Source organism: Aethalodelphis obliquidens, unplaced genomic scaffold (assembly GCF_003676395.1).
Source record: "Aethalodelphis obliquidens isolate GAN/ISIS:26980383/991018 unplaced genomic scaffold, ASM367639v1 scaffold11, whole genome shotgun sequence".
Classification (NCBI taxonomy): domain Eukaryota; kingdom Metazoa; phylum Chordata; class Mammalia; order Artiodactyla; family Delphinidae; genus Aethalodelphis; species Aethalodelphis obliquidens.
Window position 1 is genome coordinate 8,654,406 of NW_020837955.1, and position 25,128 is coordinate 8,679,533.

At 36.7% G+C, this 25,128-nt stretch overlaps 1 protein-coding gene across 5 annotated transcripts; it reads left to right on the forward strand.

Moving 5' to 3' along the window:
• Window positions 1–24,785, forward strand: LIPK (lipase family member K). 5 transcript variants are annotated; one of them, XM_027111942.1, is made up of 10 exons: window positions 1–119; window positions 9,763–9,878; window positions 11,870–11,984; window positions 13,952–14,150; window positions 15,352–15,461; window positions 16,828–16,964; window positions 17,749–17,895; window positions 19,754–19,825; window positions 22,247–22,318; window positions 23,959–24,785. In XM_027111942.1, exons 1-10 carry the CDS (start codon window positions 101–103, stop codon window positions 24,196–24,198), a joined length of 1,227 nt encoding a protein of 408 aa, XP_026967743.1. In that variant the 5' UTR covers window positions 1–100; the 3' UTR covers window positions 24,199–24,785. The 5 variants fall into 5 exon arrangements, with proteins under 5 accessions (XP_026967743.1, XP_026967745.1, XP_026967744.1 ...); XM_027111944.1 differs by having other exon boundaries at window positions 95–119; window positions 9,767–9,878; XM_027111943.1 differs by lacking the exon at window positions 1–119 and adding an exon at window positions 765–892.
• Window positions 24,786–25,128: the final 343 nt, after the last annotated feature.

Genomic DNA, 25,128 nt, shown 5'->3' on the forward strand with positions numbered 1-25,128 from the left:
TGCAACATGTTCTGGGCTGTATCAAACAGACCATGCTCTATTGACAGCTGTCTCTGAAAGGAGCTGAAATCTATCTGAAGCTCCCAGGACTTGAAGACAGATGCCCGGAGACTTCAGAGATTGGGTAATGACTATTGATCTATTTGCAGAGTCTGTGAGACATGGAAAATATTTGGAGGTACAGAACTTTGTTTGTGAGGAACATCGTGTTTTGATAGAAAACATAGCAAGAGTAGAATGTGACCACTCCAGGTGGAGAAGATATACTGGAGAGTTTTCCAGTCATGTTAAGATGAGTTTTCCCTTTCAGAAAGCTGTAGCAGTTAACAAAGCAGACGTTGCTATTTTTGAATCTCAGTGAGAGGTGATATCACATATCGATACCTGGAAATACTAGTGAAAGATACTTTTAAGAATTTAAGAGATCTTTCTTTGGGATTGCATCTAGGACTTTGGGAAATAATATTTAAATAATGTTTTTTAAAATGTTTAGCGTTTTCAAAAAGCCCTTTATTGTCTCATTCCAATGGCCTTGAGCCTGAATATTCTTTCTTAGGAGCAAGGTCATCTGCAGGGAAACATGGCAGGAATTGGCAGGAATCACTGTACTAAGTGATATGCCTGCTGATGGACCCTTATAATTTGTGAAGTACCTGCCGTTTCCTTCCTGCTGCTTCATAATGAATAGCCTTGCTGAGTGTTGTGTGAAAAAGTGGTTCATATTAATGTTGATGTTATTTAAGAGTACATGCTCTTCCAGTCCTCATAATTGCAGACCTGCCTTCAAGTCTAGGGAGATGAGGATGAGCCAACCTGATGGACTAATATCCCCTGGCCAAGACGTTGAGAGATCAAATGATGGTCCTTTAATTCTATATATCAAAGTCAAAAGGTTGTTATTTTTTGTTTGGTTGCTTTTACAATACACTTATTCTTTTTTTTATTATTATTATTTAAAAAAATTTTTTTTTTTTGCGGTACGCGGGCCTCTCACTCTTGTGGCCTCTCCCGTTGCGGAGCACAGGCTCCGGACACGTAGACTCAGCGGCCATGGCTCACGGGCCTAGCTGCTCTGCGGCATATGGGATCCTCCCGGACCGGGGCACGAACCCATGTCCCCTGCATCGGCAGGTGGACTCTCAACCACTGTGCCACCAGAGAAGCCCTTTTTTTTTTTTTAATACTTATTCTTTATTTTCTGTTTCCAGAATTAAGAAAGAAGTTGTCGCCAGATTTTCCTCTTGTCTGAAAAAGATATATAATCACATATATCAAAGATATAGTCACTTTAGCACACAACACTTCAGGCAGGAAATATGATAGTGTGGAATTAAATTTGGGGATAGGAATATGATATTAAAGGAGTCATTTTACTATAAAGCAGCTTGCTTTAATATTTCTTCATTGGCCTATCTTACGTCTAAAAAAAATTGAAGGAAATTTTATTTCCTCCACAGCTCTTCTTTTGCTATTTATTTTATATTAAAATTTTTAACGCAGCAATCTTTCAGAGGCTATTTTGCCAAGCAGAACAAGTGCTTCTTCCTTAATATTGTAGAAGAGCCATGAAAATTAGTGCCTTCTAGATATTTGCTATTTATTTTTCTTTTCTCTTTTGTGTCTGTTCTTCCCCATTCACCCTGGTACTCCTTTGTCTTCTGATGCCTCTGGGTTTGGAGCACAGAGCAATAGCTCTGGGCTCTAAAAAGTCTCTCAGTGCTATTTGAAGATCCTATCACAGCTGCCTACTCCTTCCTTTGATACAAAAATACTTAATCCTCAAATCTGAAATTTTCAGGCCTGGACATCTGATTGTGCAATCATTTTCTTTCTTTCACTTGTTCACAGCCTCATTAATCTTCCTGATTCATTAACTCTTTCACTCTGTGGTTGGGGGAATTCAGAAAACAGAGAAGTAATTTAAATCTAGATTCTGATTAACTTTGCTACCAATAGTTGTGTAAACTTGTGAGTCACTATACTTTGGTAACAGATGAGAATATCAGAGTTTTGTGAAGGATGCTGAGGTAAGGGCAAGACAGAATCTAAATGTTTGTAAACACCCTAATCAGTTTTAGATTAAAAGTGTCAGCTAGAAAGAGAAATTGTGTCAGAGGCCAAGATATTTTAAATGACAGACAGCAGGCTTCTGGCAAACCCAGTTATTTGTGTCACTGACAAAAATCTCATTATTAAGAAAAACTATGAGGAACTGCCAAAATGGTTATAACAAGGTGGAAATACTAAAACTTGTGGACTTTGCCCCATAAGCATCTAGAACCTTTATTCAGAGTTCACTACATTTAAATTTACAGCTAATTATTTCTAAGTATTCTTATTTAGTGTAAGTATATTATTATATTTTATATCATAAATATTCACTATAATAAATATTTTAGTATATTTTTATTGTGAGAATAATTCAAACTAATAAAGTCATTGAGGAAAATATGTAACCAAGAAGTAAATTAGTAGAAGGAAAATTGTTATTCCTACTATTTGGATATAACCATTATCATTTTGCAGTAATTCTTCCAGAGTTTCTGAAGATCATACTTTTTTGATTTGCTTATTTGTTTGAGATATTCAAAAAATAAAATTGTAGTTACTTAAAATTTGGTTTTACTACTATAGGCCCAAACAAATTTTGCAAAACTCTATAAATGTTTACATATTTTTAGGCTGACGTATGAAAAATTTTTATCATAATTCTAAATAGTTTCAAAGGATGTACTTTAAGGTACCTCACAAATATTGCCAGTTTAAATTGAAATTTTATACAATTTAAAAAATATATTCAATAGAGTAGTTTTTTAATATCCAAGATTATCCATTGAAAAAAATATTTTAATTAATGGATTAAAATTTTATATCTTTTGCTTTCTTATTGAATTCATATTTCCATTCCACTTTTTTCTTACAGGTGTTTTATATATTTCCATAAATATATATTCTAGTGTCATTTATTTATATGCTTAAAAAGTCTTTTATTGATCAATTGATCTTTCTTCTCTGGAACTAAAAAGTGGATATACATTAAAATTTAAATTGTTTTCACTTCTTATAAGGTTGCATTTTTCTTTTAATTTTTTAATGATTTGTCTTTGTAATTTTTATTAGAATACAGTTGGTCAAAGGATCATAAATATATTAAAAGTTCAATGAATAATTATTAAGCATTAAAATCAAATTTTAGTAGCAATGAATCTCTTAATGACATGAATGAAACATTTCCTTTTAATTCATACACCCAATGACAATTATTATTTATTCACAGATGACACAAAATTTAGAATCAATTCTTTTCCATTTATTTGACAGATGTAAATTGCTGAAAAACCATGTTTACCTAATGCCATTCCGCTCTGAACTTTTCGAAGCTCTGTATCACAAATCACAGTGATGCATCTGCAAAAACAATTTTTAATGATTTACCTCCTAACAACTCAAGTAGATCTTTTTTCAGTGTTTTGAAAGCAAAGAATTAGAAACTACAAGATTTGCAGAGATAGTTGCTTTTGAAAAAGGATTGATACCTGATTAAACTCTCCTTTTCCCAATACCCATGTCAATATTGTGAAGTGTTCCTTTGTGAGGGGCCTCAGAATTTTTTACAACCTGGGACAATTCACCATAGTTAAGATTCAAAAGAGGAGAGAGTGTCACCTTACCTTTGTAAAGTAGAGTTAGAAAACGAGAACCTCCTTGAAGTTAGAAATCTCGGGCCATATGAATTTTAGGAGAGAATATATATGAGAGTAAAAGATCTAGAATTTGATATTTTAAAAACTAGTTATGTGTGTATGTATTTGTGGAAAGTCTTTGCATACCCTAGCATGAAGACTAACCCTTCCTCCAAACAATAATTTTTTCCCCATTTAACATACTATTACAAGTTTGTTTTCATGTTATTATATAGTCTTCATATACATTTTAATGGCTTTACCTACAAAAGTTAATTAACATAGTTTATTTAAGCAATGCTTTATAACTAAAAATCTGTTTTTAATTTTTTATGATAAATAACAAGCATTAAAGTAATTTTATACAAAGGGCTCTCCTCCACATTCAAACTGAGAATTTATCCTCATAGTATAAACTTATTGAGCAGAACCTCTGGGACATAAGATAAGGATGTTCTTAAAAACTCTGTAAATATAACAACACTGTTCTTAGTATTTTGGTGTTTTTTTTTCTTAATTGTAACAATTTCTTCCTTAAATATTTTTAAAATAAATTTATTTATTTATTTTTGGCTGTGTTGGGTCTTTGTTGCTGCGTGCAGGCTTTCTCTAGTTGCGGCGAGCGGGGGCTACTCTTCCTTGTGGTGTGAGGGCTTCTCATTGCAGTGGCTTCTCTTGTTGCAGAGCACAGGCTCTAGGTGCATGGACTTCAGTAGTTGTGGCACGTGGGCTCAGTAGTTGTGGCTTGTGGGCTCTAGAGTGCAGGCTTAGTAGTTGTGGCACACGGGCTTAGTTGCTCCGTGACATGTGGGATCTTCCGGACCAGGGCTCGAACCCGTGTCCACTGCATTGGCAGGAGGTTTCTTAAGCACCACGCCACCAGGGAAGTCCTTTTAATTCACTTTCATCACAGTGTATAATGAATAGAAAAAGAAATAAATATCAAACTAGAATTTCCCAAGTGTATTCTTTGGAAAATATGGGTCAAGTTATGTTTAATTGGTGTTATTCAAATGATAAAATTCTAAGAGCAAATAAAACTATGGAAAAGTAAATTAAATAAGTTAAACAGAGTCTTGATTGCAGGACCATATTGAGTCTTAATTATGATATTGTAATTTAAGACTCTCCAAGCAAGTCATGTATATAGCTTGTATATATACATATATATAGTCTAAAAAACATATATTTATGTCTAAATATTGTAATGTATGTTTTCCATGAGTTCTTTTTACAAATAGCATCTTATGAGAGTCATGTTTTATAGGAAAGCAATGTGAAATGCTTTAGAGTAATAAAGCAATATAGTCTGTGTAGATTATATATATATATATATATATATATATATATATATATATAAACCTATAATAAATAAATCTATATTGATTTAGTCTGGGTTCTTGAAGATAAGGGTCTCCTCTTTAAGGACTAAAAGTCCCCTGGAATTTACGACGTCTTCTCTCTTCTTAGTCAAACATACATATATACATTAGTGTGAATCAGCAGGAGGTCAATGTAGGATCATTCATCAGGAAGCTATCCTAGAAACAGGTCAAAGAGATTAGAGGATTGTTGGAGTATCATTAAGTAGAAGTGCCTGAATCAGGTGGATTTACCCAACAATGATAATAAATATTGTGAGGCTCAGATCAGGCAGAGCAGGTAAACATGTTACAGAGTCCAAGCTCACTGCTCGCCACACGACAGGCCAATAAATCGGGAGCCAAGGTGTTGAGGCAAGGAACAGCGACTTTATTCAGAAAGCCAGGCATCTGAGAAGATGGTAGACTAGAGTCCTAGAGAACCATCTTACCAGGGTCTGGATACTAGCTTCTTTTATAGAACAGAGATGGGGGAGGTGAGCAGGTAAAGTAAAAAGGCCATAAGTCTTGCATAATATCTTGTGGTTTCACCAGACTCAGGGAGGGGATGTGTTAATTTCTTCTTTCCTGCAGCCATTCACAGGTGGGCAGGGTCAGGATGTTTCCCTGTGAGGTGAACAAAGGTAGTTTAGTTTAACATTCAGGCAGAGGGGGCAGGGTTCCCTGAGACAGGTCATTATGCATGCTTATAGCTATAGACAACATCCTTTCAGTGATTACAGTAACTTGCAACAAAAGCAACAGAAAGCAAAGGTTAAAGTAAAAGAAACAGATCCAACATGGAGTCAGATTTGTTCTTCCCTATTACAAACACACGCCTAGAAAGCACAGGTAAGCACAGCCCTGGTGAGAAGTGCTTGAACAAAGCCTGTTTGGTTAGAACATGCTACTCTTTAGAAAATATAACACAGAGACACCTCTTGCCTGGGTGTGTCACCTTTCCACACCCAGATCCATTACACAGAAGAACAAAACAAAGGCAGCTGAATGGGCTTTATGTCATGGCTGCAAAATACAAAGTGTCATGACTAGTACACATTCTTGTTCCATCGCTGGGGACTAGACTTCAGCTCTTCCTATAAGCAGCACACAGCCCTCCTCCCTGCATCATTACAAACCACACAAGCTCTCCAGCCTGCCCTTCAAGGGTCAGATCTGCTCTAACTCAGGGGTCCCAGGGTCACTTGCCAATGATTGTAACCCAGAGGCCTCAAGTATCAATCACTCAACAGATGTTGGAGCATCTAAATTGTAAATGTCTTGAGAGAAAAGACTAATTTTTTTAAATTGCCCTACTACCGTCCTGTAATATACAGACCTGAACTAAGGTATTAATCAGCTCTCGCTGTCAAAAAGAGAGTAGCAATGCAGTGGGGTAAAATGAAAGCAGGCAAGAAAGATATGATACAAAATAGTGAGTCAATTTGGGATAGTCTTTAAGATTAAATGATGTACTCATTCTCTCTTTCATCCATCTGTCTATTTGGCAAACATTTATAGGAAGTGTCGACTAAAAGATATATACACAACCTAAAAGTTGAGAGTTATGTTTTATTAAGTGGGCATACTGAGGACTTCAAGCCCAGGAGGCAGCATATCAAGTAACCCTGAGAAAACTGCTCCTAGGAGGCAAGGGGGGAGGTAGGATATATAGGAGTTTTGCAACAAAGAGCAGGTAGTAGGAACAAAAGAAACTGTTAATGAAAGAAAACTAGACCTCTCAAGTTAAGGAATTTAGAACGTTTCTATTTATGGGAAGATGCAAGAGTCTGGACTCACTGAAATCATTCCTTTGATATGCACCTCAGCTATCTGGGGCCAGGATCCTGTGTTTTCACATGCTGAGTTTCCTCAGGGCTCACTTTTGGAGTGGCTGCAGTCTGATGCCTGCTAGATGGCAGGTATTCTTTGTTTCCTTCCTGAGTTCCCTCAGGACTCACCTGCTTGCCATTGAAGGGCTGCAGTCGCTGATGACTGTGACATCCTTTGTTTACTGATATGGCAGGCAATAATGCTTCATTTCTCAAAACCTTCATGCTGGGTCTCAGAGAGACAAAAGTGAGAATGAAACATTTTCTCCTCTCAAGGAATCCAGTCAGTCTGTCTTTCACAGGTTGGGAATGCACATGAATCCCTTGAAATGAGGGTTTAAAATGCAGATCCCTGGCCACACCCCCATAGATGCTCATCCGGTTTGGCTGGGGTGGGTTCTAAAAGTCTATATTGATTTTAATGGTGATTATGATCGCTGTGGTGTATAGGCCACAGGTAACACTAACCAGGTGCTTAGCAGAGAACCCTAGTATGTCTATTCTGAATGGACTGAGTGGTTAAGAGCATGACGATTCAGAGCATTTCCTTTAGAGTCAGACAACCTGAGTTCAGATCCTGCCTCCATCACTACCTCTTTGACCTCAGGCAAATGACTTGAACTCAAGACCAGGTTTCATTGGAAATAAAATTGGAATGATATTTCTTATCCCTTGGGATTATTTTGAGAATAAAATGAGGTAATCACAATCATGTCTGATACTTTACTTGGCACATAATAGGTGCTCAAAACAAGTTGTAATAGTAACAATAATTATTGTGGTGGTATTATTATCACTACCATATTATAATAGAGTTTCACCAGAATTTGGCTATATTAATCAATATTAGTTATATATAAATATATTACATTAATATAAAATTACATATGTACTACCTAATTCATATATAGTTAATCATATTAATTATGGTATAAATTAATTATGTTAATACATATAGTCAACAGAGATTATGATAAATCCAAGAGAGGAGCTCATGGAATTTTCTGTAACAGAATAGTGAAGGCATAGTCTGAAAAATCCTTCCATTTCCTACAGGGTGAGATTTGCCATCTCTCTTATATGTTAATTTGATATAAAAATCTATTCAAAATGTAGAATTGGAGCAATTTGACAAAGAAAGAGAAAAGAAAAAAAGGAAGTAGGGGAAGTGGTGTTGAAAGCACAGAGAAGAGAGAGAAGTGACTATTCTGCTTTACAGAACCCCACAATAGACATTAAGCGCTTCGTATCTGTGAGCTCCACATAGAAAATATTCAGAAAAATAATTTCAGAAAGTTCCAAAAAGCAAAACTTGAATTTTCCATGTGTTACAACTATTTACATAGCATTTACACTATATTTACAACCATTTATATAGCATTTACATTGCATTATAATACTTACATATTATAAGTAATAAAGAGATAATTTAAAATATCAGGAGGATGTGGATAGGTTATATGCAAATACTATGACAATTACATAAGGGACTTGAGCATCTGTGGATTTTGGTTTCCATGGGGGAGGAAAGTGGGGGAGTTCTGGAACTGATCTCACCCGGATACCAAGAGAAGACTACATATATACACAATTCTTATTTGCCTGGCCTAAGCAAACGCATAATCCTGTCATAAGGGCATTTGCTTTGGAGCTAAACTTACTTTGGCTTAAATTTTGTCTTTATCCCTTTCTAGAGGAAAATAAAACAGATTAGCAGATAGCGTGTTTTCTAACATAATTTGAAGATCTTCATTTTATATAGTAGTTAATGGGAAGTCTCCTGCAAAATGTCCCCCTCTGTTACTTTTGCAGTTGTTTGTTTTTTTGTTTGTTTGTTTTTAACATCTTTATTGGGGTATAATTGCTCTACAATGGTGTGCTAGCTTCTGCCTTACAACAAAGTAGTTGTTTGTTTTTAAACTGAAGTAGTTTCAAAGCCAAATGAGGAAAAAAAAAAAAGCCAAATGAGGAATACATGTCATCTTTTTCCCCCCATAATTTTCACAATTTTCTATTTGAAAAATAACTTCCTTCTTATGATAAATAAATACTGGATATAGAAAATTTAGAAAGTATGGAGAATTCTTTAAAAATGAGAAAATAATCACCCAAATAGTTACCACCTAGATATAACCATAATTAAAATTTGATGCTTAGTCCTTTTTTTTCTCGTTATATTTTGTTATCAAAATGTATGTACAAGTGACATTGTTTTGCCCTTAATATTATATGATAGGAATTCACATATCACACAAAAACATAATACTTGGTGGCTGAATAATTCCTTTCTTCTTTCCCCATAATTTATTTTATCAATGTCTTATTTTGGCAAATTTCCCTATGTTAAGATAGACAATAAGGGATAATTTTATAAATGATGCTTGTATATATATATTTTTCTTTTGGATAGACTTTTGGAAATAGAATTATACTGAGTGAGGGGTATAAATATTTTAAAATTCACAATGCATGTTAATAAATCTCTTTCCATTAAGGTTGTGCCAATGCTCACTCCCACCATCAGAAGAGTACTAATTTATCTGATAACTAGAGATACTAAAGGTGCTTTGATTAATACATTTGCCATTACATTTTTCTGTGAATTATAAATCTCCTTTTGTTTGATTATCTATTGGAGATTTAATTGATGTTGGTTTCTTCATTTCTTCTTTCCTCGTTTTCTTCTTTCATTTTTTTCTTACTAAAAATTCACCATTTCAGATTTTTCATGGGATGAGTCTTGAATAATTAAGTATATTACTTGTTAAGACACAACCTAGAAACATCTTTCTACTCCCTCTCTCAGTAGTGTTATAGAAAGATTACACTGAGTTTCACTTGTAGAATTCTCTTTGATGACAAATATATTAATATTTCCTTTCCCAGGCAGATTCCAAATGTGGCAGCTTTTAACAGCAACATGCTGGATGCTTCTTCTTGGACCTATATATGGTAGTCAAAATGAAGGAAGCTCAACAAATCCGGAAGCTAATATGAATATTGTAAGTCACTCATTAAGGAAAAAAACTAAGAGAAGGAATTATTAAGCTATTGTCATTTTAGATGCAATTGGTATGCCTGTCTAGTTTTTAAAAATTCTGAACTGATTAAATTTGTGTTTCCTCCCTTGTCTCTTGGCATAGCTAACTAACCAAAGAATTGAAAGACCTGACCCAAATTGGGGCAGTAATACTTCCTTTGCTGGTAGTTTGAATTACCATCTCATGGTGGTTTCCTGAAGAGAAGGTTCATGAGTTCCTACCGATGATCTCTATGGAGTATACTTGAGCTCTTCCGGAGGCTCTTTCTAGAGCAGTTCCTTTAATTTGTGAACTATATCCATGTACATTTTCAGTTTAGTAAGCCAGATTTGGTTTGGGTTGCTTATAAACAAAAGTGTCTTAACATGCAGGAATTCATACCAGAAGTGGACTGGAATAAAGTGAAACGGAACAGATCTAGGCAAAAACAAAAACAAGACAAATGACAAATGTTTGCTAAATGCTTCATTCCAATGGAAATGTACAATTTCTTGTGTACGTTGTGCACCCTGAAGTCCTCACCCATACCCAAGTTTGTATTAGAACTTTAAGAATGGAACTGTCGATGTTTTTTAATTAGTGTCTCTTCTTGTTTCTCTCCCCAAAGTATCCAGCAGGTACTCCTAAGCTTCTACCACACTACTGAGCTCACATTCCATGAAAATATTTTCCTCCTCCTTCCACATTCACAGACACTTTCTTCCTCCCTGGTCTGGCTGCTTTTTGGCTATTCTCTAATGATAAGAAGAATAATAAACATTTATAGAGCACTTACTGTGTGTATAATCATCACAACATATCTGTGAAGAGATACTATTATTATCTTTATTTTGCAGTTCAAGTAAATGAAGCACAAAGGAGTTAAGTAACTTGCCCAAAGCTGCACAGCTAATAAGAGGAAGAGCTGGAATTCAATGCCATACAGCTTGTCTCTAGAGTCTGGGCTCTCATAACCAGTGCTTTATATAGTTGCACAATATGTGCACACCTCTTGTGAGTGCCCGGCCTGGGAAAATGCATAATCCTATCATAAAAGCATATGCTTTGGTGCTAAACTAACTTTGACTTAAATTTTGTCTTTATCTCTTCCTAGTGTTCAGTCTTGGACAGATTATTATTCTCCCTCAAATTCAGTTTTCTCAACTATAAAATGGATATAATTCTATCTCAAAGACCTGTTATATGGATTAATAAAACAAGGGGTATTAACCATCTTCTATGTGGAAGATGACCAATAAACGGTAGTTCCCCTCTTCCTTGTATATCTGTGGATGAGGTATCTTCTGTTTTTACCCCTTTAGATCCACTCTCTAGTCTTTACACCTTTCTTTCTGCCCTGTAAGAACTAGGTCAGTTAAATTCCTTTGACCTTTGGTTTTCAGTTCAGTTCAGCCAATGGACATATTGAGCAGGAGATCAGAAGGTGGGAGAGGAGTGAGACCAGATGGTTTACTGCCCTGGTTCCGCCCATAAGGTCATCTTGGGCAAGTTGCCTCCCTCTGCTAAAGGTCACAGCCCCTCTCAATATGGCCCTCTTTACTTGACTTTCTCATGCAGGGTCTTGTAACCACTCTCTCCCATCTCCCTTCAGGTCTAAGGTTGATAACAACTCACTTGCCACTAGCCATAGGGTTCTGCACAATGCCGTATGGTTTCCTTCGTAAGATGAACATGCCATTTTCCATCAAACATTTGGGGAGTGAACTAGAGTGCATTAATAATACCAGGCCAAGAAAACCAGCACGTATGGAAACCCACCGCCTTGCCTTACCCATGCCTTTGCATGCATCCTCCTTTTAAAACCCTCCTCAAGTTATCCTGATTTTCCTGCTACATTCTGTTCCGATACAGAGATGAACAGTAGGTTGTGACTTAAAGTACTATATTGAAATGTGGGTATAAAAATCAGGAGATTACATCATGAAGTATACCTTTCCGTTTCCTCTTTTTAGAGCCAGATTATTTCCTACTGGGGTTATCCTTATGAAAAATACGACATTGTGACAAAAGATGGTTATATCCTCGGAATTTACAGGATTCCTCATGGAAGAGCATGTCCAAGAACAGGTGGGATTTATTTCATTATGAAAGCAATAGTGCCTAAGGAGAGATTCCTGGATGCGACGACAGCAGCAGGGAAGCTTTTATTCTGAAATAGAGCCTATTCCCTTCCATAAGTGGAGGCAAATCATCACCACCACCTCTACTATTTCATTTGCGTAACACTTTGGAGTTTTTAAAGCATTTTCACATACACTATTTACTCTTTCCTTTCCTCCACCACTTTGTCCTCTTTCCAAACAAACACAGAAACAAAAGAAAACTTGGTCTTACTCTAGAGATACCACTTTCCAGGCTTAAAAACCAAAACTCTAGGGTCATTTTGGTACTTTTCTCTCCCGCACTTCCTATACACAGCCAATAACCAAGACTTATCAGTTTTGCCTTCCAAACTTCTCTCTAATCTGAAAACTCTCAGCTTCAATATTGCTCAAGTCCAGGCTTCAACTTCACCATTATCTTGTGCTCCAGCTACCACAACAACTTTCTCACTGGGATTATTTCATTTGTAATTAGTTCTCTATGCAAGTCACTGGGATTTTATTTTTTAAAGTAAATCTAACCCTATTAATTCTATACTTCAATGCAGTTAGAGCCATTTCTAGCTCCCTACAATATAGGTTGATACCTATAGAGAAGAGAGGAATCCACTTAGCAAGAACTGTTTGCTTTCTTCTCTCATTTCTTAGCTCCTTTTTTTCTCTGGAGCATTGTATAACGAAAATTTCCAGTATCAGAAGGGTTAGTTATTTAAAGAGACAATCTAGATTTTAAAAAAGAGAGAGAGGTGGAACGGTGCTGTTCACTTTATAGAACTGACCATCCCCTAAAATAACTCCATTACCTTTGGAAATACTCACAAGAACTTTGTTTCCACAAACTTTTATCTTATCAGTTCTGCCAGGTAGCTGCCAAAAGGCATGCGATGAAAGCTGTCTCTGCGATGAGAAGCTGCCTAAGGGCTCAGATTAGAAAGGGGCTATGGATCATGACAGCTCTTTGGCTCTAATTTAGCAGAATTAGTAACACCTCTTCTTTCTCTTTTTCCTCAAAAGATGGATTAATGGATATAAACTTTATCCTCACTTCCAGACGGCTGAGGTTTTCTGAGAGGCCAATCTAGCCTACTCAATCTCAGGAAACTGGTCTAGCTCCAAAGGTGACCTAAGGGAAAGTCCTGGGGTACCAACACAGCATCACAGACCATTTATAAAAGACAGAAATATCCTAGTCACTTCTCTTTCTCTTCTCTGTGTTTTCAGCACCACTTCCCTGTTTCCTTCTTTTTTTCTCTTTCTTTAGTCAAATTGTTCCAATTCTACTTGTGAGTAGGATTTTTACGTCAAATTAACAATTTTACCTTGTGTAAATTTCACTTAAAACCTTGCATTTTGCTTTCTGACAATGCAAATTAACTAGCATAATGCCAGGCATTCAGGAAACATTCAATAAATGACACTTTTATTGTCTTTGTTATTATCTTGGAAAAAGCTTAGTTTTGTCACCAGATGCTTTTTGAGAAATAAAATGTCGTTAATGTGAATAATTGTAGAGCAGATATTTATTGTGCTGGACAGAATTTTATGTATTTTAATTCTAATTTAATTCTTATAACTACACTATAAGATAGCAATTTTTATTATTCCCCATTACAAAATAAGTTAACTAAGGCACAAAGAGGTTAACATGTAGCAGAATAGATTTTAAATCAGGGCAATCTGACTCCAATAGCTGTATAACAATACAATACACTGCACATAATTCTGATTTTGCAAAGAGAAAAACAAGACACAGAGAAGATAAATAACTTGCCCAGCTTCAGAAGTAGTTCAAAACCCTAGAACCTCGGCTTGCCTGGTGCCAAATTTCATCTCTTAACTTTCCTTCTGTATTGCAGGGAGTCAGGAAAAAGAATTTTCTTGTAAGCACCAAGGAAGTTCATATAAAAAACTCCTGTTACTTGTATTTTGCAGCTGCAAAGCCTGCTGTGTATCTGCAGCATGGCTTAATTGCCTCTGCCAGTAACTGGATTTGTAACCTGCCCAACAACAGCTTGGCTTTCCTTCTGGCAGATGTTTGTTATGATGTATGGATGGGGAACAGCCGGGGAAACATCTGGTCCAGAAGACACGTGAAATTGTCACCCACATCACCAGAATACTGGGCCTTCAGGTAAGGGGAATACTACCAATGAATAAAGTGTGTACATTGCTCATTTATATGGCTGACTGCTCTTTGAATTTTCCCTTTCCGTCCAAATGCACACTATGGAATCTACAAGAAGGAAATGGACATTTCTTTTTCTACGCAGGTTTTCTTCACAAGCTCTGAAGAAATGCCCTTATTATTGCTTCAAGAGTTGTTTTAAATACTCCACTTGGCGTGTGTGTATGTAAAGTATATACACAAGAAAAAAAAAATCAAGATGTAAAGGTCAACTTTAGAAAGGTTAATTCCAGGACCATCATATTGTCAGTGTGCACCCCAGAAATTTACTTGGTACCCTTACTAAAGAGGAAAAATGAAACTGATCAAGAAATGGGACCAGAAACAAGGTTCTGGTTGAAAATCCTGGGAAACAGGATTCATAAGCCAAGATGAGCCAAGCCCTTTAGCATAGATGACACCCCAATTCACTGAGTAGTAAAGGAACTCGACCCTCCATAGGCTGGTGGTGCTGAAATCTGTCCCTGGAGCTGAGTTACCAGCAGCCCCTGTGGACGCTGTCTTCCTTAGAAGTTAGGCCAGCTGAGTCACAGAGGCAAACCCGGCACCTGTAGTGGAGCTAAGAACCATTCCTTGAAGGTCACTAAAGCTGTTTGTTCCTTGGCCTCATTCCTGGAAGCCAATTTGCATTCCCTAATTCCACACTCCAGGGCAGTTGTGTCATGGCACAATTGCAAATAACATCATGATTCCCTAGATGAGTGTTTTCCCAACTACATACAGGAAAGAAGCACCTGAAGCGCTTGATAAATATGCAGATGACCAGGCCTCTTCCCTGGACATTTTGATTCAGTCTGTCTGGGCTGAAGTCTGCAAGTCTCTTTGTTTTATTCTGTTTTTAAAATAAGCATTCCAGGTAACTTTTCTTTTCACGGGAGTTTGGTAAATCTGCTATAGAATTAAGTGAAAAGCCTCTGGAGGCTTTTGCAAGTCAGATTTTTCTGATTTCAGTCTCTTAACAAAGTTATTCTTGCAATCAAGGTGATATTCTCAAAAGTTGCACAGACGCATGATATCACGTATTGATTCCGGTATTACATTTAACAAAAGCTAAACATCTAGGTCTGCAATGAATATGTTTAAGTATTGCAAGCCTAAAAATGAGATGGGTTTTTTTTCCAATGTTGTTGTTCTTTTTCTTTGGCAGTTTGGATGAGATGGCTAAATATGACCTTCCAGCCACAATCAATTTTATCATAGAGAAAACTGGACAGGAGCGACTCTACTATGTGGGCCACTCCCAAGGCACCACCACTGGTGTGTTTGGGGCAGGTGTGATCTGAGAGTGTCAGGGGATCTTCTTCATATTCACGAAAGGGGTCAGGATTTCTTCCCTCTGTGCAGTCTCTAGCTTGGGGACTCTGAGCTGGGAAACAATCTTGGCTGGCTGGTTTCTAAAGAGCAAATAAATAAAGTGTGGATGACTTAGGGATTTTCCCCCCAGGACTAGATCTGGAGATTGATGGATAAGCCTGAAAGAGAAACAATTATTTATTTATTCATGTGTGTACCCAACAACACTTGACAGACACCAGGTTAGATACTGGGGAACCAAAGATAAATAAATATGGTATGTATCTTTCCCTTAAAGAGCTCACAGTCTAGTGAGGGACACTAAAAAAAAAGCAGAGAATTACAAATCTCAGTGATTATATGTCACAACCAGTGCGACTTTTAGTCAGTTCCCAGTGGGTGCTGGGATAGGCTAGATGTGTGTGGGTGGGCTACGTTGGCAGTGCCATAAGGCACTCCATTCTCTTCACTGTTCTCTGTTCAGCTAGAGACCTTGACAATACCAACAGCATTTACACCAGTTATTTGAGAGCATTGTCATCCATATTTTACAAATGGCTGGACTTAGGAATCCTTTCTAATGGTGATAAAGCCAGTTAGAAAGTGTGTGTGTATATATATATATATATATATATATATATATATATAAAATCTAACCTTCAAAAGAATTATTCTATAAGGATTCTATTTTCCATATTTATAGATAGAGAAAACTGAGACTTATACAGGGGAGGTTAAGTTGCCCAAGTTTTCACATAGCTAGCAAATGGGAAGCCAAAATTATAGCCCAGTTTTGTCTGATACCAAAGACTATCGTCAAGCTAGAATGGCCCTTGGAGTTTACCTAGACATGCCCCACACTGTATGTTATTTTTTATTTTTATTTTTTGCGGTACGCGGGCCTCTCACTGTTGTGGCCTCTCCCGTTGCGGAGCAACAGGCTCTGGACGCGCAAGCTCAGCGGCCATGGCTCACGGGCCCAGCCGCTCCGCGGCATGTGGGATCTTCCCAGACCGGGGCATGAACCCGTGTCCCCTGCATCGGCAGGCGGACTCTCAACCACTGCGCCACCAGGGAAGCCCCCACACTGTATGTTTGAACCCTTTCTGCAACATTCTCTATAAGTAGATTTGCATCCTTCAGGGACAGGAAACTCACTTTATTCCGAATTAGCCAGTTCCACCTTCAGAAATTGAAAAATCCTTCCCTAAAAATGGTACTTACTCTGAGTTTCTTTGTTTTATTTTTTAAATATAACTACTTTTACTATAATTTAAAGTGAATTAAGAATTGTTCTAAATCTATGAATTAGTATCTTCTTCCCTTTCAGCTTTCATAGCATTCTCTACTAATCCAGAGCTGGCTAAAAGGATTAAGATATTTTTTGCATTGGCTCCAGTCACCACTGTGAAATACACCCAAACTCCTATAAAAAAATTAACAACTCTTTCCAGAAAAGTAATCAAGGTATGTGACAACTTTCCCCCAAGTTTAAATCTGTAGTAACTAAAACTAGCCCTATTTCCATTGATTTCAAGAGAAGACAGCTTGAGACAAATAACATTTTACAAACATCTAGGAATGCTCGAGGTACACATGTAGGTTTACTGATGATGTACAATTTTGCCAACAGGTTCAGGGTGCTCACTCTGCTGCCATTCTACCCTGAGGTCTTCATTTTTTAACTTAGGGGCTTGTCTCTCATGTCATTCCTCAGTCATAGATACAGCAAGAGCTGATTTGATTGATTGATTGGTTTAATCTAGTAGGTTAAATTTCTCTCTGGTGCCCCCTAGTTTATCAAGGACAGTATAGTGTAGTGGTTGAGATCACAGCATGTGATTTTAGGGTGCCTGTGGGTAGAAATGAACTCAGGGTCTTCCTACTCCACTATTTTGCCTACTCCCCTCTGCACTAGTGCGTTTTAAATGTGACCTATTATCTACACAGCAGTTCTATTTAGTGCATATTAATTTTCTATTTTATAGTTGAAGAAATTCAAGATAATGGAAATTAAATTTATTTAATAGATTTTAATTAATTTCTATTCAATTAATTTCTATTAAATAATAGAAATTAAATACTTTCCTAAGGTATAAGAGACAGAGTCTAGAATCAAACCAAGGCAACCCTGACTCCAAAGGCTTACCAATTTCCTACGGGGACTAGTTTTTTAGGGGAAGTCCCCAAAAACACTCCAAGTAAAAGATCTTGGGAAAAAGCTTGATGGTGTCTTAAATCGATCTTGCAGATGTTGTTTGGTGACAAGATGTTCTATCCTCACATATTTTTTGACCGATTCATTGCCACCAAGGTGTGCAACCAGAAGATATTTCATCATATTTGCAGCAACTTTCTATTTACTTGGAGTGGATTTGACCCAAAAAACTTAAACATGGTACGTGTAAGTAGTCAGATCCAGGAAAGCAATTGTTTTGTTGCACAGAGGTAAGGAGAGTTCATTCTACATTGCATGGAAACCACATTTCAAAGTCTCCTTTTTGTCTCCTAGAATGTAGCTAGCATGTTTAGGGGTTCCAACCAAAGCTGAGAGTCCACCTGCTTTAATAGGAGGATTTGAGAAGTCTCTGCCGCTGAAAATTCTCACCAATTCTTGTTGTTGGACGAAGTGTCACCATTAAAGAGTCCTTCACTTAGGCTATGGTTTTGAAATTTATCTTGCTATGCCTGAGCCCTATCTCAGACCTACTGACGCAGAATTTCAGGGAGTGAGCCCAGCCATCTAATTTTTAACCAATTTTCTACTTTCATAGGTGATTTGGACATAGTCATTTTGTGAACGACTTATGTCTTTTATCCAAAGGGGTAAAGGAATGGCTCTTCAATAACAGCTACAGACTCACTGTTCAAGTGATATTGAGAGGGATAATTGTTGAGGTTCTTATCAAGTCCTTTCCAACTTAACTGAGAGCCTTTCCTTTCTTAGCTACCTCTAACTGACCCGAAGGGGTGGGAGGGAGAAAAAGACGAAGCTACTGTCCCCAGCTAGAGTGCAGACAGGTTTGAAACCAGGGGTGGGACAAAGTTGAAGTTGGTCTCCGTCTGTCTCACAGACTTCTGCCTAGACCCTTGCCTCCCTCAGTGGATAGCGGTGATTAATATTTTCCTTGATTTCAAGCAAGATTTATAAAAGGCTCTTTATGCAAAGCATGCCTTAGCCACTGCCTTTCACATGACTTTCTTACTTTCTCAATTTACTAGGGAAACCATGCTTGCCTTTCACTTAGATGGAAGTGTACCGTGTAGAGCTAAGTAAAAAGACCTTTAAGCAAACTCAATAGAGACAATTTCAAAAAACACCCTCTCAACATGGCTAAGAGTTTGCTAAAGAAAGACTTCACAAAATGACATCCTAGAACATTCGTTGGATGCCCTCATTGTACATTTATATAGTCAGATTGCCCATTTTCTCTCGCTGTCGTGGACTGGATTATAGAATATTACTGTGCCTGCAAGGATGTTTACTTTAGTGGAGCATAACCAGGGATACATAAGTACAGTTTGTAGAGCTTTCAAAAATTACACATGTCCAGAACTCAACCCTAGAGATTTTGGTATTGTTTCATAGGTTTGGGTAGCTCATAAGTAGCTATATTTTTTAAAGCTCCAAGATCTTTCAGATACTCACTCTGGTGGAAAATAACTCTCTTGTATACTAAAGCAAACAAAATGCTGTTGGAAATATTTAAAAATTAAGATTTTTTTGATTCAAAAAGAAATCTAATCATTAATAGAGGTTTAAATACTGGATGGATTATGTCCCACAAACTGTCAAAGAGTCCTGCAGAACATTTACCAAATTTTTAAGAAGGCATGATAAAACATTCAGATCTGTTCTCAATCTTTCATGATGAACAACTTTCTGGGAATGTCCCTTAGGACTTATCACAGGGTGAAGGAGAAGATCACTGGGAATTTTATCTCTTGACTGTCTATATTCTTAGACCTGTCTGAGGTGAGGCTGGAAAGAAAAGGTACATTACCTTTTATCTTTGACCAGCAGGATGCCCTCTGTGGGCTTTACAAAGATACTGCCCAGGACAGAAGTATGGAAATGAGGGAGAAAAAAGTTCTTAAAGATGGGCTTCTTCTTTGGTTAATATGTCTTTAGAGGGTATGGTACATGTTTATTCCTTGAGAGAGAGAGGAGAGAAAGGGAGAGAAAAAAATACTCAGATTTACTTGTGGTGTGATTATATGATTAGCCTTCAGGTAAGAATCTTTTTACTTTGCAGAGTCGCTTAGATGTTTATTTGTCACAAAGCCCCGCGGGAACATCTGTTCAGAATATGCTGCACTGGGCCCAGGTACGTGCTCCCTGTTCATGATATGACACGCACATATCTCTGCAAGATCCCTGAGGAGCACTCCCAAGAGAGCTCGCTGCAGGGTTTTACAGGTTCTGCTACTGTCAGGTGGATGTTTCTGGAATCAGCATCAACTCATGTTGATTTCCTTTACTCCCGTCTATTCTCCATGTCCTCTGTATCTGGTGTTTGGGTTCCCAGGTATTCTGACTAAATTCTGACCTTTAGATTACTCTGAATTGCCTTTTTTAGGAAAAGCTTGTGTTTCCTCTTTTGCAAAATCATTAGCTCTAATAGAGCTTTATATAACAGGATACAGGCTATTCCAAAAAGATCTGTTTATCCTCTAATTGGGATATGGGCGATTTCAGAGTGTGGAAATATTGCTTAATTCAGAGGAAATTAAATGTTAGAGAGGGATTAAAATAGATTGTTTCTGTTTTTACTCTCAGTTTAAGGGTTATGTTATTTTTGTTACTATATTACTCAATATTTGGCAAGTCAAATTCTGTTGGTATAGCTTTCTGAGCCAAGTATGTATGAGTGTGTGTATGGGGGGAAAGTTCTTCCCAAAGTTTTAATATTTAATTACACATTTTGAGTTTTAAATACTTTAAAACATTTAATAGGGATCTGAGATCCCTAGGAATTTGAATTTTAACTTACACCCTGATAAATTTGTTCCATGCTTTAAAGTTGAGAATCACTGCTATAGATAGTCTGAAATACTAGTTGAGGATTTCTGAAATTCTTTGAAGAGTTCCACCCCCAGAAGATAAGCCTTCAAGTTCCTACAGGAAGAAAGATATTCTGGACACAGAGCCTCCTACTGGTGAGGAGACAGGTAGACTCTGATAGGCATGCCTTTCCAGGAAATACAACTTCAATTTCACATTTATTGAGCACTTACTATGTGTCCTTGTTGTCCAGATATACGATTTAATTCTGTCTCATTCTTTCTTATGAATTCTCATAACAATCTTTCATTGAAGGCATTGATTTTCCCATTCTACAGATGTCATAACCAACCCCTTACACATCTCACAGCTGACGCTTCTTAAAGATATCTCTTCTCCTTTGACAGAAAGTTCTCTTCAGAATAGAAATAACTGGGCGTGGGGAGATAAAACACTTGGTCATAAGTTATGTAGAGAGCTAAGGCACAGATGATGATGATAGTGATGATGGTAGTAATATTAATAAAAAGAGTGATTTCTTGACCATTCCCAGGTGCTACATGCTTTTTATGCATTACCATATTTAATCTTCACAACCCTATAAGAAGAATGTTATTGTCATTTCCATTGCACAGATGAGACAATAGGTTTATAGAAGTTACATATCTTGCCTGGATCACAGACTTAATAATCCATTAAGCTTGGATTCAAACAAGGTCTGTTTGATGCTAGAACCCAAGTTCCTAACTGTACACTCTATTGCCTCTCATTGCTGAAAACCTACAGAATTTCAACAGCTGCAGACTACTACCTCTGTCAATATAAATCACGAGGGGAACCATTTCAAACACAAAATCAGAACGAAATCAATGTGAAAAAAAAATCTGAGATTCAAATTAAGGGGAAAAAAAAAATCCTTGGAGTAGTCTGAGAATAATTTAATGAAGTGCTTGAGGTAAAAGTAAAAATTATCTGTCTCCTCAATCCAACATGGGTAGCAAATAACAGAAAAAGGATCCCCTAGAAGTATTAATGCTTCTACTCTAATATCTGAAGTCTAAAATTTAAAATGAAAACAGGTTACATACGCTGTCTCAGCCACTCAGTCCATGGCCAAATTACTGACAACATGGCGGGCTGCTTGGCTCTACAGACAGGAGACAGACAGACAGAGGCTATACCTCAGAAAGCCCTGAGGGTGTTCTTTGAGTGAGCATTCCTTTCAAAAGTAACAAAAAAGTTTAAGAATAAGGAATATAATCATAATATCCTAGACCATCTGACAAGGATGATACGGCATAAAGTTTTTAAATAATAATAGCAGTCATTTTTTAATGTAGCAAATGTATAGTTGGTGCCTTTTTAAAATATATATATATATATATATATATATATATATATATATAAATTCCTGAAGCCAGGATATTCAAGAATCACTCAATTTAGCATCTTTCAAACATTTTCTATGTATACAACATTGTAATATTTAAAGCCATCACTGCTTGAGGATTTTTGTTGGAAAAGTATAGAGGGGAAGAAAGGATTGTAAGTCAGTTCTGTGAATTAGTATCAATTTTTATCATTTTTATTATTTGACTTATTAAACTTTATTGACTTTTAGCTCATGTGCTAAAGAGTGGGACATTATGTCAAACCATTTTATAAATTTTTTGTTAACTGTCTTTAAATGTATGTTGTTTTCTTGCATCATTTTAACATGTTTATTATTTTTATCTTATTATAGGCTATTAATTCTGGTCAGTTCCAAGCTTTTGATTGGGGAAACCCTGATCAGAACATGAGGCACTTCCACCAGGTATAATATCAACAATAATCAAACAATTGCATACTGCAAGTGAATTTAAAAAATAGTATCTACTCATCAAGCACCTACTAGGCCCCATTCACTATGCCAGATATTTTGTATAGATCAGATGTTGCTTATTGGGTTCTTACCATGTACCATAACATTATTTTTGATCCTCAGAATGACCTTCCAAGGTAAATATTATTGTCTCTATTTTTCCAGAAGCTCAGAGAGTTTTAGGTAAATTGTCAAAATTATTTAGCTTATAAAGAACCAGAATATGACACAGGAGTTCGTGGATCAAAAGTCCGTTCTTCTTCCACTACACTTATTCCTTTTCAAAAAATAGAAATTCTCAGCACTTAATTAAGACCATATTTTAAAGAAAGAATTAAAGATACATAATTTTGTTTCTGAAGCATATTCTCTGGCTTCTTAACTGTCTCTCATAAAATGAACTAACATTTTCCTAATAATTCTTTGGGATGTCATTTACTAGGCATTTTTTAAAAGTACATGAATTATTAGAGATATTCCAGACAGGAATATCACCTTTAAGGAGAAGCAGTCCTATCTGCCAGATAATGATATGTCAAAATATTTCTTGACATTATACATGAAGACTTTTGGAGCAAAAACTCTATATTAAAGCAAATAGGTGTTGTTGTTATTATTATTATTATTATTTTTTTCAGTATGTAAGGAAATCCAATGATGGCTTTGGCCTCTTGCTGATAGACTGAGCTTAAATTAAACAAATAGTCATCAAAGATACATGGGTTTTTCAAATCAAGGATATGGACGGAAATTTGGAAACTTTTAAAAAATCAATTTCAGTGCCACCATAATAACTACAATAGTGAAAATGCATATCATGAAGCTTTTTTTTAACTGCAAACTCAAAGAAAATGGCAATATTTTCTCAATAGCTCTGGTAAAAAGTTCCCGAGAGAACTCTGACCCAATTTTAGTAATGTGCCCATTGCTCGTACAATTATACTGCGGCCAGAAGAATGAAGGACTAATTGACCAGGACCGATAACCCTGGACCACTCTGGAACTGGGGTTTTGGGATTTGTTGAATCAGCACAAGAAAGGTTGTGTTACCAGAAAGAAGGGAAACTTGCCAGGGGATTAGCATCATAGCCACTCTATTTCTCTGTAACGGGTTGGCTCCTTTTAAACATTATTTTCAAATGTCTTTTTTGTACATTAGTCTCAATGCCCCCTAAAGAGTCTTCTCAAGTGTTACTAACTCCACCGAGCCCCGATTTCTGCATATAAGAAGGGGTATTTATATTTATTCTATCCAATATTTTGTTTGAAATGGATACACTCTCAACCCAAGTGCTACTAGAAAGATGGTCCCCCATAGAAATGAGAGCCTCTCTTACTCTGGGATCCTTTTCTTTTTTCCCAAAAGTGAAAATCAGGAATATAATGATTGTCTTTTTTTAATCCACAATTCATATTATTGCACAAAAGTACTTTCAAGTATTTTTAACATGTTAATTTTATATATCATTAAGTATGTACTAATTGCACATTTTTAGCATTTGAAGAACTTGCTTAACAACTGACAGTTAACGTTACTTCTATAGTGTGGTTTTCTGTGAAAACTATTTTTCTCTCTCTTCAATTTTATTTAGCGTACACCTCCCCTATACAACGTTTCTAAGATGGAAGTTCCAACAGCAGTGTGGAGCGGTGGACAGGACCCTGTGGCTGATTTCAAAGATGTTGAGAATTTACTTCCTAAAATTACCAGGCTTATCTATTTCAAGTTGATTCCACACTACAATCATGTGGATTTTTACCTTGGACAGGATGCACCCTATGAAGTTTACCAAGACCTAATTAGATTGATGGAGGAATGTTTGCAAAATTAAATACATTTTCCTTTCCCTAAGGAAGCAGGTTTTTGTCATAAGAATGTGGAGCACAGACCCTAAGGTGACCCCTCCAATAATTTTCACCTCCCAGTGTCCATGAATTTGTGTAATCCTCTCCCCTTGAGTATGGGAGGGACCTGAGACTTGCTTCTAGACAAGAGAATTGGCAAAGGTGATGGGATGTCACCCACTGATTACATTCTATTATGTAAGAATCCATCTTAGCAGACTGGAGCAAGAGATTCTCCTTGTTGGCTTGAAAAGGCAAACAGATATGTTGAGGAAACCCACATGAGAAGGAACAGTGTGTGACTTCTAGGATCTGCAGGTGGCCTCCAGCTGATAACCTGCAAAACATTGGGACTCTCAGTCATACACCTATGAGAAAATTAATTCTGCCTAAAACCTGGATGAGCTTGGAAGCCCATTCTTTCCTAGTAAAGCCTCCAGTTGAGAAAGCAGCCTGTCTAACACCTGAATTGCAGCCTGGTGAGACCCTGAACAGAGGACCTAGCTATGCCATGCTTGGACTACTGACCCATGGAAAGTGAGATAATAAATATATGTTGTTTTAAACCACTAAATTTGTGGTAATTTGTTATCCACAATGGTAATAAACTACTACAATTATTATTAATAATAAATTATTATTAATATCATTATTATTATTGTACCTCTGGTTAGAAGCTTGAGAAACCCAGCTTCTTATTTACATTATTTCTCTGTGTCTTATTTCTCTTGTCATGATGAACTTCCTTGAATATTTCTTGTTTTGCAGATCGCTAATGCTCCATTCTCTCAGTGTTTTGTCTAAGAGTCAATTTTGCATTTTCTTTCTTCCTTTCTTCCTTCCTTTCTTTCTTTCTTTCTTTTTCTTTCCTTCTTTCTTTCTTTCTTTCTTTCTTTCTTTCTTTCTTTCTTTCTTTC